The sequence below is a fragment of the Drosophila guanche genome, unplaced genomic scaffold (assembly GCF_900245975.1).
Source record: "Drosophila guanche unplaced genomic scaffold, DGUA_6, whole genome shotgun sequence".
NCBI lineage: Eukaryota > Metazoa > Arthropoda > Insecta > Diptera > Drosophilidae > Drosophila > Drosophila guanche.
This window is the reverse complement of record NW_022995752.1, coordinates 1,669,700-1,683,586: the sequence shown is the minus strand read 5'-3', so window position 1 is coordinate 1,683,586 and position 13,887 is coordinate 1,669,700. Positions and strand designations below refer to the sequence as shown.

General features: G+C 43.7%; 1 protein-coding gene across 3 annotated transcripts in view; it reads right to left on the bottom strand.

The window, feature by feature from the left end:
* Positions 1-2,292: 2,292 nt before the first annotated feature.
* The window catches only part of LOC117587799, a 39,592-nt gene continuing 27,997 nt past the window's right edge, over positions 2,293-13,887 (bottom strand). For all 3 annotated transcript variants that reach the window (XM_034278745.1, XM_034278747.1, XM_034278746.1), the window contains 4 exons: positions 10,085-10,547; positions 7,679-8,007; positions 7,222-7,624; positions 2,293-6,039 (listed from right to left, as the gene is read on the bottom strand). In XM_034278745.1, coding sequence (XP_034134636.1) covers positions 3,803-6,039; positions 7,222-7,624; positions 7,679-8,007; positions 10,085-10,361 — 3,246 coding nt within the window. In that variant the 5' untranslated portion in view covers positions 10,362-10,547 and the 3' untranslated portion in view covers positions 2,293-3,802. The remainder of the gene's footprint in view (positions 6,040-7,221; positions 7,625-7,678; positions 8,008-10,084; positions 10,548-13,887) is intronic.

Sequence of the window (13,887 nt, the reverse complement as noted above, 5' to 3'; positions counted from 1 at the left end):
ATAAGGAAAAAATCAATGTTTAACATATTGTGTATGATGGGGAGGCATGTATTGTACAGCAAACCAAAAGCAGCAGCAGACTTAGAAAATTATAAACAAAATTTATGAATTAGTGTGTATGTATTCTATATGTGCAGTAATAAAAATGAAATTCAGAAAAAAAAAGTTTGGACTCATGGAATTAATTAATTTAAAAAAATAAATGCCAAGAATTCAACGTGTTAAATATTTAACATACCTTGTTGGGGTGGACAACTTCAATGGAACTCTGCAACATTAATCTTACATTAATTCTACGCCACAGACATGTATACTACATGCTACATGTAAAATAAAATACTGTAAGCAAACGGCCAATTCATACAACTAAAACTAAACGCCACCAACAGGTGGCGACAGAGTGTTCAACGCTTTTTTAAAAAGTTGAATATAAAGTATATAAGAAAAATAACAACCGTTAGTACCCAAAAGTGAACCAGAAAAACCATTCCTTAGCTTCAAAATGTATTGTTTTTAAATTTATTTCACTTGTATTGGCTTCAATTTGTTTGTCCAAAGGGTTTCTTGTGAGTTTATTAATCGTTTCTTTTTTTGTTGTTATCTAGGAATACATATATATTAGTAGGTATAACGTGAAATATAAATTTGTATGCCAGAGTTGATTGGGTGGCCTCCATTAGAGATAATCTGTGGAAATGAGCTGCCTTTGCTGAGGTCGTTTAAGCTGTCGTTCTAGGTTTCTTTTTTATTTGTAATGGTCAGCGGTTAGAAAAAGATCTACTACAACAGTAATATCATATCAATTTTTCTGTATATGTATATATCTATATTTATATGTACTATATGTGTGTGTGTTTGTTTGTTTGACTGGGATTGTGTGTAGGCCATTACCAAACATTTCATTAGAATTCAATTCGTATCAATTTAGTTCGCATTTTTATCAATTCAGTCATGCCGAAGGGCTCTTCTAAAATATCGATCAGCGATCAGTTCCAAAAAAAGTCATCTCCCCTCACAAATACCAACAAAATGTTGGGCTCTTGCTTCTTGCTTTTCTGTTGAAAATCTAAAAGTGCTACAAGGTTATACTTTGAATTTGATGAATATATTTTTGATATAAATATTTATATACTTTGTGTATTGGTTTTTTTGCTGTGGGCTCTACTAATGCTTGACTTTGAAATCTAATTGATTAATTGCTTGTGGAAATTCTAGGGATTAACATAGACACCAAAAACATGATTACTTAGCTGGATTTTTGTTTGGTTTTAAATCATTGCGCTTGAATACAAATTCTTCTCCCTTATTTTCCATATTGAAAATTGTATTGCTTCTTTCTTCGTTGAGAATCAATGTGCTTAAAAGGCCTACACGGGCGGCATTTAAACGGGACAATCAGAAGAGGGAGATACATATTTCCCCATCTTTCAGTGCTTTCTCTGGCATTTTCTGCCACTCCATTAAAAAATCCCTGATGCCCACTGTTATCACACCAATTTATATGCTGGCGGGTAGTTGCTTTAATTAATAGTTTATCATAATACAAACTCTCCATCATCATCATTGTCCTGACCACTATTTGTTATCAGTTATAGAGAGAAAGAGAGGGATTGTCGGCGATCACACACACACGATCCCAACACGATCTCCATCAATATTGTATCACCCTTGCGCTCCAGCGAAGCCTGTCTTACATGTCTATTAACTATGAAATGCCACTTAGTACTCTCAGTACATTCTACACATTGTACATACATATTATATTGTAATATTCCTTACGGCCGGCTGTACAGCATACGAATACCTAATACCGATATAAATGGTACTCTTGTTACTTAGCTACTATCACACACACTGACTGATCCTGTTGCTGTCCCATTTGCTGGGCACCGTCGACACTGTCAGAAGGGTTTTACAACTAGTATCATAGCTATTTGGTGAGTATTGCTTCCGTTTTATACAGGGTTCGTTCTCTGGTTATTAATATCTAGAGTCTAGACTATAGTTAGATGCTTTATTCATTATTAAGTTCTAACTTGATTGTTTGCCATTTTGAAAGGGTAAATTAAAATAAAATCAAAAGGCATTGCTTGTAGTGATAAATAAAATAAAATACATTTTTAAAAATTCATAATTCTTGCTAGATATTTATTTATGTAGTACCCAATTAAAAAAAAGTATATGTATATATATTGAAGAGTCCTTCGGCTAACCGAAGTTATCCATTATTTGTATCCATTACAAGAACGAAAGCCCGACATGTCCGACCATCGACCAGATTCCCATTTCTTTTTTTTTCTCAGATTAGACTAGAAATACCAAGATCTTAATGTCTAAACACTACTTTGAGACTGCATTTAAATATGGCTCGATATTTTGTCCACTCATTATACCACACACAAAAAGATTCAGAATGTTCAGTTTCATCAGCGCAGCGGACCAGCAGACATACTCGTATGGTACACTACACACTTTACATACATATAATAAAAAATATTCATAACTGTACGATGTGGACATGCCTCACTTCCAGTGTAACTTCCAAAAAGAACGACATAATACGAGAGATCGTGTAAAAGTTTGGCCTGATGCCCTACAAATTTGCTTGCTATTTTACAAATATACAATCAATAGATAGCTGTAATTGTATGTATGTATGTGTAAGTATATGCGTATGTAGATGTGTATCGCTTATGATTTGATTTGACTTGTTGATTGCCTACGAGCTAATAATACCTTAGGTCGCGCTAAGATTTCTATGTAAGTATAATATATTTATATGTATGTGTATGTGTATGTGTGTTTGTATATATAAAGGTATATCTATATCTATATGTATATAAGTAATGTATACAATTGTATAATATTGCAATTTCCAAATGTTCAGTTTCATTGTGTTTTTGCTTTGTTTAGGGTTCAGGGTCAGAGTCAGGGTCAGGGTCAGGGTCAGGGTCAGGGACAGGTTGTGGGACGGGACACAAGGACAAGGCAATAGAATCGCCCATACATCTAGTATATAATCGTATGTACAATACAAATTGCTTGTCTTCACTTGATTTTTGTTTTTTATAATAATATTACAATTTGAGTTGTCATTTCTAGGGGTTTTTCGTCGCCCACCTGGACGTCTCATTTACAAAGTTGTTCCATATGCTAATAACTAATACTAATTGCTGCAAATATTTGTATATATATTCTATATACTTTTTATGACAGAGATTTCCATTCCGTTCCGTTTCCCACTTTCTCTGGCAAAGCTAAACGAGAAATATTCAAAATACCTAAATTTCTCAGTTTGTGCACAAGCCGCAATACAATTTTCAGATTGTTTGCATCTCTTAATCAGAGGGCAAGCAAGGAAAATGTATATGATTATAATACAGATTTTTGTGTGTGTTTTTTATGGACAAATTGTTTAAGAATTAGAACGTTTCATACAAATTAAAACATAAATTCAGTTTCTTTCAGAGATTACAAGACTGCCCTGTTGCAGAACTTGTACAAAAAGTTATTCAAATTATAATGTATATTCAATTATCAGATCAGTTTGAGCTGCCCCAAGAAGTCTCTTCTCTACGCTTTTTAAACTCAATACTTAGAAATACATTTCGGGATCCAAGAGATTGATTTACAATGATATTTTGATTCAGTTCGAGTATGAGACCTACAACAATATTAGAATATTAATGAATGATTTTCTACAACATTTAGTATTAGATCACGTGAAATATTTCCACTTGCTTGCCCCTTAAAACAGTCCCTTCGCGCCGGCCAATTTGCGTCGCCGGAATCACATTAGTCATCATTTGAGCGTATTGTATATGTTGTCCTCACCGGCCAGCTCCACGGTGGTAATATGAGCCGCATGCCTCTCCCCCAACGGCTCCTCGCCCAAGTACACTGTGTGGTAGCTGATGGCGCTCTTTGAGGCCCCACCGTTGATCTCGATGCGACTGACGGACTGAGGTCCACTGGTCGGATACCTGAGAGAGGCATAATCCCCATCACCATCCCCATCGCCGTCATCCAGCACATGGGTGAACTGTGTAGCGCCCGAGAATGTGTCGACGGTATGCGAAGGACAAATCTCCGCATAAATGTTCTCCTTGGTGTAGTCCACTGGTGCGGGCCCCCGCACAGAAACCTGTGGCTGCAGACTTCCATCGCTGGCCATTACCAAGGAGTCGCGCACACTCGAGTAGGGCAGATCGTCTTCCACCGGGGAAAAGGATGAGATCGGTACCGGGGACGGTATATTGTTCAGTCCACCTCCCAGCAGACAGACTCCGCCCGCCGCACGACGGCCCGTGACGGGCTGCTTGGTCAGGGATTGCTGGTGCGCCTTCAATTGCATCAGACTACGATCCTCCTGCTCCGCCTCCTCGTGCAATTGTAGCTTCTGGGGTAACGAGAAGTGACGCATTTGGTGAAGACTCGACGAGGACTTGCTGTACTGGCGCGTCTTCACATGAAACTCATTGTAGAGCTTTTCGGTAATGAACGACTGCGGCGGCGGCGTCTGATTCTCCACATCTTCCAGTTCGATGCCCGCCTCGCTGATGGCATCTGTGTTACTGTGTGTGGCCAGCAGATCGGGACGAGGCTTGCACTGGCCATTCAACAGCTCGATGTCCTGCAGCGACATGGACTTTTGCAGCAACGTGTCCAAGGACTTGGGTTCGATGGTGGTCAGTGTGGTGGTCTCGGTATCCGAGGCTCCGCCACTATTCAAAGAGATAGCATCCCGCTCTGGCTGCTCCTGATCTGAGCCGAATCGCGCCTGTAGCAGCTTCGACATGTCCGTATAGCGTTCCATGCTCATTCGCTTGGCCTGCGCATCCAGCTCCGAGTCGAGCGGCAGCTTCTCATGGTGCTGCTGCTGTTGCTGTTGCTTGCCGAACCACTTCTTCTTGGTGGACTGAAACACCTTCATGCGTTCCGAGATGCGATTGGTTCCGGCATCCGACAAGGAGGCAGCTGAAGCAGATGCTGCTGCTGCCGCCGCCGCCGCCTCCTTGGCCTCCAGGCTTTCCAAATCGCTTTTGCTAAGGAATATAATCGAATCCTCCTTTTCGTGGGCCGCCGCCATGGTGCTCTTCTCTCGCCTCAAAATCCGAGGCAAGTGGAGGGGCTTCAGGATCCTGAGTCCCTCACGGGTTTTGCTGCCAGAGCGCTCCGAGCGCTGCACCAGCTCCACCTCCACCAGCCGCAGGAACTGATCGCAGTTGAACTGGCAGAACTTCAGCATATTCTGCACATTGGTGTTGGCCAGCATTCTCTGCTCGGAATCGAAGCCTAGGTAACTCTTGATCAGCTGCATGTCCCGACTGGGGTAGAACTTTCTAAGCTGCAGCGGCGTCTGCGTGTCAACGTCCTCGATGGGGCACCCAACGGCCACATCTTCCTTGGTCACCTGACTGATGCACAACTGTTCGGGTATCTCCGGTCCGGCGGGTCCCGAGATATAGCGCAGGGTCACCGGCAACAGCTTGGCCGCCGTCACCAGTGCCCCCAATCGGTGTACACATTCCGGATTGATCTTGCGCTGCGCATCGCCCAGCTTCTGCAGCAGCTGCGGTACTCCCGGCTCAATCTCGTAGAACTTTCCCTTGGTGGCCAGGGGGACGTACATAACCTGGCGGTTTTCGTTCAGCAACTGGGCGTATCGGTTCTTCTCCTTCTCGCGCCCGATGTAGCCACTTGAATGGGACTTGGTCACATTCCCACTTCCGTGTTGAGACAAGCTTGCCTGTCCCTGGCCGTGTCCATGCTCCTGCTTTCCATCCTCGAATACGGCCAGTAGCCGAAACACCTGTCCGCCACGTGCCGTCGTCTTGACGTACTGTGGCCGCCCCTTGATGACGGGCAGACAGCCCTCGTGCGTGGGACTGCTGGCGCTGCCCGCTGGCGAGGACTCTGTAAAAGCTGGCATATTGTCCACCGAAACGAACTTGTACACCCGCTCCCGCACCAGATGCATTAGCGAGCTGTATTGCGTGGCTGTCGGCAGACCCTTCTCATTGAGCAGCGAGAAATAGCCTAAAGCGTTGTCAAAAAGGTACAAAAAAAAGGGAAAATATTTTTAAAAGGTAAACAAACTTTTATCAAGCATATAGAATGGATTAAAAATATAAATAGGCAAAAGGTCATCTATGGCAGGATGATAATGATGACCCGAATAAGCAAAGGTGAATACTCTTGGCAACAACATACATTTCTTGTGCATGACATGACGCATTTGGCTGCATTTGGCAAATTGGAAAATGAGACAAAGATGAAACAGAACTCAAATTATGGTATGACAGCTTGTAAATTTCAACACGTTGACGTTAAATGACGTACTGCCTTACAATTCGATTAAAGTAATTATTGCTAGTGACAGTCGATTCTATATCTACAATATTTAATTGGGAAAAGAGATAAAGACTGGCAGTTATAATCTCAATGTATCAAATATTTTCGCTGATGGACGGACATCTAAAGGCGAAACCTTTTTTCTTTGTTTTAAATTGTAATTGAATCAACAGAGGAGTAAAACTCAATACACAAATACACAAATTGAATCAATCCAATTTGCCAGCTAGCCCAGTTGGCTCTTTTTTCTCTTCTGTGTACACTGCACTAAAAGTTGAATGAGTAAAATGATAATACACCGATTGCAGTCGGTCTATAAATTGGCAGATTGCATAATATTTGCACACTTTGGTTTACTTTGCGCCCCAACAAATGCCAAATGGCTGTGAAAAGTCACATGGCGTTACGCGTTGAGCTAAAACAATGGATGACCGACCACCGCATTGGCGGGTGAGGGCACCAGAAGAAGTCACTACTGACTGACTGACTGACTGCCACTGGCACCCCGCATAGAGCACCCCGCATTGCATCTCCCCTTAACCAGCTCCACCCGCATTGCATAATGGTGGGGTGATGATGAGCAATAGTTGCGATTACTTTTCATTGTTGAACTGTGACTGTGGCACGCAAACGAATTCAGCGCAAAGGGAGTAAATACTCATTTGCTAGAGGGCCACAGCCCCCAAGGCATGGATTGAGTGACTAACTGAGTCTGGACCCACGTAATCATCCACAAATATGCCTCAAAATATGCATTCGTCATGAATAGAACAAAACCCAATGCCATTCGACTACCTACGACTATATTATGATTACGAGTATGTAAATGGAAACGAAATTAAAATAAACAACGATCCGGAAACACACCTGGAAACTCTTGTGGTATTAGCACGATTTTCTTGCGCTGCGACGCCTGAGTCTTGGCATTGTGTCCATGATAGATGTTCCGCTGTCGCACAAGCCTGTAGAGTAGGAAAAGCTCATCGTGCCCGCTGCTGCATGGCCGGTTGTTACTGTTGTTGTTGCCGCTCCCAGCGCTGGAGGAGGAATGGGTGCCAGTGCCCGTATCGGAATTGTTAGTGATCGTTGGACCACCACTGACTGGCTTCGGTCCCGTCGAAGAACTGCTTGAGGCCGCCGTGGACGAGCCGTGCGAAGAGCTGGACTGCAGGGTTTCGTTGGAGCTTTTGCTGGCATGCAGGATGCGGACGACACGGGGCAGCGAGAACCGCTCGAGGAATATGTCGGCGGGTAGCGGCTCCTGCTGCGACTGTAAACATGCATTTTTTAAGATGGGCAAAAACTATTGGAAACGGCAACTCACCTCGCTGCTTCCCTTGGAGGCCTTACTGTCGCCGGTCGAGTAGTCGCCGCTGCCGTTGAGACCTCCACAGAAGCCAGAATAACCGTTGCCGCCGCCTGCGGCAGAGCCAGAGCCAGCACCAAGGCCATAGCTGCCGTTGGCGCTGTTGCGCAGGCGTCGGGCCAGCCGCTGGTTCAGCTCGATCTCGTTGCGGCGCGCCAGTCGGGCGTTCTCAAATTCCGCCACCGAGAACATGTTGGAGCTGGTGTCGTGGGAGTTGAAGCGCCGCAACTTGGGCTTGCGCGCTCCGGCAGCCATGTGGCCGGGATGGGCGCCCGCTGGTGCTCCACCTGCAACACAAAACGCAAAGAGTTGCGGGCGGCGGGGGAGTATTAGTGAGGTAATCGTATAAAAATAGAATTGCCGCAGCAGTCGGCAGTGGGAAAAACCCACACCACATCCCCCAGAATACATCTACATTTATTTCTACTTCTAAATCTGCGAGTAGTTGAACATCCCAGAGAGACCAGTCGCAGTCGCAGTCACAGCTACAGTCACAGTCACAGCCGCATTGAACGCGAATTTCATTTGGCGTGACGCAACGAACTGGCAAGTGGTTCAAAACTGTTGCTAAGCGCAGCTAATTTTCAGTCAACGGTCAACGAGACGATGACACACAGTGGGCGAAAGTCGCCATAAAGCGTGACCATAAAACAATGAAGAAAATTCTATAGAAAATAATGTGAAAAATTCAAAGTCGATTACGAAATTAACTCTTTTTTTTTTCATTGTAATTTTTCTTTTTCAAATATGTTTGTATTATTATTTGTAAAACGATCCCGGCGTTCATTGCTCTTATTTGTATATGTACCTGGATGATCTGAACAATGGGAATTGTTCATTCTAAAATATATTCTATTGGCCTAAAAAATACACAAACTTAGTTGATTTTAAACTCAAATATTTGTCATAGTCTTTGTGACTGCAAAAATTGTGTATTTTGGGAGTTCCCAAGATAATATTCAGGAAGAACCCTCAAAAACCCAAAAGGTCTGTGACTCTAGGTCAAATGGCATTGAATGTACTTAAATGTCGGATCGGATATCGCTGCTCATTCCATTGAAGCAATTATAAAAGACTCAAACACTTGAGGCGATTAACAACCAAACAAACAGTTAACTATTTCTGGATCCCAACAATTCCAATTCCCCACCTATTCCAATGGCAACGGCTATCGGATCGACATCCAAAAAGCAATTGTCTGTCACTGTTTTCATTGAACTTCAAGCGGTGCAATTAAAAAGAGATATCGCGACTTTTGATTGCTCATTGTTCGATTGCTGCCCATGGTGCGGGCGGTTAGTACTGCTTCTCCCCTCAGCCATTCGCCCGATTGGTGGTCGGTGGCAGCGCATTACTCACTCTAATTGCGCACATTTGGCTTAATTTTTTGCACCATTCACACACACGCACACTACATATTCGAGTTTAATAAACACATACGCAAATGCATATATGTACATATGTTTGTATGTATGAACACACGTAAGTGCATGCGGAGGCAGAAATCACAGCATAACAGCGAAAGAGCTAAACGTTTTGTGAAATTACGCTTATCTTTTGTGAAATATCAATTGCAATTGCGGCCAACACTAGAGCGAAAGCAAGAGAGAGAGAGAGAGAGGCAGAATCAATGGCAGAATGAGCAGAGCGAGCAGAATGACAGCGAGGGGGGCTGTGTCATCGTCACGTTTCGTGTGAAATTACGCGAAGCGACGCGCGCCTAGGTAACAAAATTCACAGTGGAAGCAACAACAAAATAGCAAACAAAAAAAACCAAATGGAAGGCCTTGCTTTTCATACTCTTTCCAGATTTGCATGGAACTAAATGATTGGGAGTAGAACTTTATAATCAAACTTGATGTGGAAGTGTATAAAAAGTGTACAAATGCTATTTTCTCGTTCATTTTACCTTCCAGTTAATATTTCCTCTTCTATGTGAAGCCACAAAGCTGTGTCCGATTCGCAACAGAATGCAAAGCAAAGCTCAAGTTCACTGATTCCCAGAAGGCGCCACAAGCAAACATGGTTTTAGCAATATTAGGTATACGATATAAACACTGGTTTATGAAATTTAATTCTTAGAATTGCCCACAACGGAATATTGTAATGATTTTTTCATTTTCCGCTAGTTTCTTTCAATTTTCCCTGTTTCAAGCGCCTAACCAAAACACCGATACTTCTATAAAGAGCATAAAATAGCAAACAAAAAACGTACTCTTAAATTATTTGCTCGCTCTCTCTCTCTCGCTCTCTCTCTCTCTCTCTCTGTCGCTCTCCCTCTCTCTCGCTGTTTGGAGCGCGTGCCTTCCTTTCGTACACCCTACGAGCGTTTTACCCGCCTCCCCCTTTGCAATCTTTGCTTACCGTTACATGCAGCTGCTACTGCTGTTGCAGCCGCGCTGCTGTGGCTGGGCGCGCCGCCTGGCGCTGTACCACCTCCTCCTGCCGCTGCCGCCACTCCTGCTGTTGATCCAGTGTTTGCCGTGTTTGCTGGAGCTCCTGATGTAGGTGTGGATGCTCCTGCCGCTGCTGCTGCTGCCATGTGGGGACTGCTCTTCACCAGCCAATTGGCCAAATGACGCTGACGTTCAAACTCGATATTAGTGCGTTGCATTTCGGACAATTTGAAGGTCTTGTTCATAATCTCAATTACACCCGCGATAAAAAAAAAGGGAAACGCGAAAGCGTCGACGATCGACGGCAGCGACGCGTCGCCGTCGGGTCTAAGTTAACTGCTTGTGCGCGCCCGAGCGTCTCTCGTTGTCAACTGTCAAACACGAAATACGAAATGCAGAGTAATGCAGCGCAGCGCCGATCTTGTGCCGAGCTGTAACGAGAAAGAGAGAGAGAGAGAGAGCGCGCGAGAGCGCAAAAATTAGTGAGAGAAGTTTACATAACAAAATAAACAGCATTATGACGCTTGCACACACTTACTAGCGCTGCGTAATACACTTAAATACATATGAGTCAAATAATATTCTATGAGTTATTTAACAGTAGAATCTAAGACTGCTTCTTTTCATCCTGTTTAAAATTTAAAAAAAAAATCGAATTTGTGAGTTCTAATTTCTGATATTATACTGAATTGGCACAATTATTGGACAAAAGTCTAGCGGGAGGCAGCTGCTGGTTTTTGTCTGTCTATTATAAAGATTAACGTTGATCAACAACAAATATACCCCTACCACAGAGTATAACAACAACAATAAAAAGCTTTAAAAAAAACGGATTCCTCTCCCGCAGCTTGGCTGTTGATGTGTGCGTGTGCTGTCTGTTGTCCGTGTGCCGTCGGTGTGATGACTGTTCGTGCGTGTGCGGTGCATAAATTATCATTGCCTTAGCCCAACGATGACGACGTTATCAGAAAAGTAAACGACGCAAAGTAAACTCTGCTCCGGCTCTGGCTTTGCTGTTCTCGCGACGCTCGCCCGTTCGTTGGCTTGTTCAATGTCGCCGCACCTTTGCAGCTGATTCCCACAGCCGCCCCCACTGCCACCCAGCTGCCCCCTCCACACAACCCATATCGCAGCGGACAAGGCAGAGCCACTACGTCTGGCACTGGCAGCAGCGCGTCATCTTCAAACGTTATGCGACAACGTAATCGGGCCTCGGGAGGGGGATGCTCGTGCACACATACATACATACCCATACAAACACGTACTCGTTTTGTTCTGCATGCTTTTTTCGTTTGTTGTGTGCCTTCGCCTTCACGCTGATACTTTTTTATGTGCTTTCCCAGGAAAGAGTATCATAACTTTGTCATAATGTTGGCAAACCATTCGAGCGAAGGCAAATGCCAGAAGGCAGCAAGCCAAAAAAAGCAAAAGAAAAAACCTCAAACAGAATGTTGCAAACTCATGTGCACAATTACATGTGGCACATGCTGTATCTACAGTGAAGTCCACTTGGCGGACAGATTTCCAATCGAGTTTCACATCTTTGTACACTCGCATCTCTCCCGTCTCAATTTACTAGACGTCTCTCAAGCTAAAATAATTTAACAGTTTTAGGTCTCACTGTACTTGAGTACATACAAACATATGTACATATTTATTTACATAAGGGCGTATGTAGCAAATTCTTGATCGGCATGACGGGGCATAACTACAACGATCCTACATACAATGTAGGGGTTGTTGGCGAGGTTGCCATGCAAAACTTTTCTATTCAAACCATCAAAAATTAAGTTGAACGATCTGCAAAATGTTGGCTTGGAATACAAACAAAGATCACACACACATGCATATGTATGTATGTATATAATTACATATGTACGTACAGCACATTAATGTAACATTGACAATAAAAACTTATGGTCGGAAGCAGATGTGCATTTTATTTGATAAAAAAAATGTTTGTCGTATCCGGGGAGCATGTTGAGAATGCCATTTCCCCTTTTAGACACTCAATCTTAATGATATCATTAGAGACAATTATCTGAACAAGTTCTATAAGTAATGCGATTTAAAAATACTTTTCCTAAAATGCTGCTACAATTGTAAGAGTATTTTTACAGCGACTTTCTTTGATCCAAACACACAAACGTATTACATTCATGTATTGTAGTTCTGACCTTGAACAAGTCTTATCGGAAAACTAAAAAAATATATAAAAATGATGTAGTATTACGATTAAAATGAATGCAGGCGGAACCTATAAATGTACATTTGGGTAATACCCATAATTATCAGTATATTCTGAATGTATTTCGAAATCGTAGCGATTTCCATTTGATTTTGAAATCTTATTTAAACCGTATGGATTTCTGAACAGAGGGCATTCAAGGTTCGGTGTAGACTAGCCGCTCTAGTATATTTTGATTCTCACTTGGTTCTTTTGACCAGCGTTCGTTGCCTTTTGTCAACTGGTTTCTCGGGGGGGGTTCAACTAATAAAGAATAAGCGTAGTCAATTCGCTTCGTCGTCGCCTCAGGTGTTTCTCCCTGAGAGCTAGGGCGGGTGGCGATGTGGAGGATGGGGAATGTGAGGCGTAAGGCATTATTGCCCATTGTCTATCTAGTTTTTGTATAATTCATTTCTATGCGTAGCTGTCGGCCTGTCAGCTGTCGCCGCTCTTTTGATGAATCACAGGCCTGCCTGCCTGCCCAACGGCAGACCCCGCTAAAAATACACACAGCACAAAATGCAAAATTCATGGTCGGTTCTCCTCGTCGCTTCGCCTGGAATGCGGTGAAGGCGCACCGCTCCGCTCCGCCCTGTACCACCACTCCTCCACTCTGAGCGAATGAGCAATCGCCGGTTAGGTTGGTTAGTCGATGCAGGTTAGAGAGGGTTACGCAAATATGTGAAATCTGTTGCCAGGCTACGTCCCGTTGCGGTTCCTCTTCGCTCGTGGCAGACAGGCGACACCCATGCATACACAGTTTGACCATTTTGCGAATTGGTCGGTCACCTGTGGGCCGTTTGGGTCAAACTCGAACTCAAACCCTCCATGGGTTCAAGTTTTCTACTTGCCACTGTGTGGCAAGGAGAGAAGTAAAATGTTATAGCCAAAAGCTTCTTAAGACATGGCTTAAATGAGCTCAACGTCGTGTGACTGTCTGTCTTGGCAGCATTTACCCCACCAGATCTCCGAATGCCACAGCAGATAAGCTTCGCCCATCGCCTATCTTCCATCACCTGGCCATGCGACCGCCGCCGCCGCCGTTGCCCATGTTGCCGCATTCATGTGCAACTAATCGACGTGTGCTGGTTTATTGGTTTCAGCTTTGGGCCTGATGCGGTGGCAATTACGCTGCTTCTGCTTCTGCTTCTGGTTCTGCAAATTCGTATTTCCCATTTACCATTTCCCCATTTACCATTTCGTATTTTGCATTTGATGATGTGGTCAGAGGCCCAGCGAGAGGCTTTGCCGTGCGGTTACCAAGAGCCGTTAGCGAAGGCATTCTCGTAGAGAGCACCACATCACACACAGCCCAGAACACACAGCATGTGTCCGCAAGATGGGTATGGGGTATGGGATGGGCAATATACAATATACAATATGCTCTTAACTTTACTTGTTTATGTACCAACCTAAACGACGGACAATTATTTATCAAACAAGTGGCAAAGAGAATAACGACAAGTGAGAGTATCAGAGAGACAGAGGGACAGAGGAAGGGCACTGCACTGCATTACATTCAGCTCTCGAATGACAAGTGAATT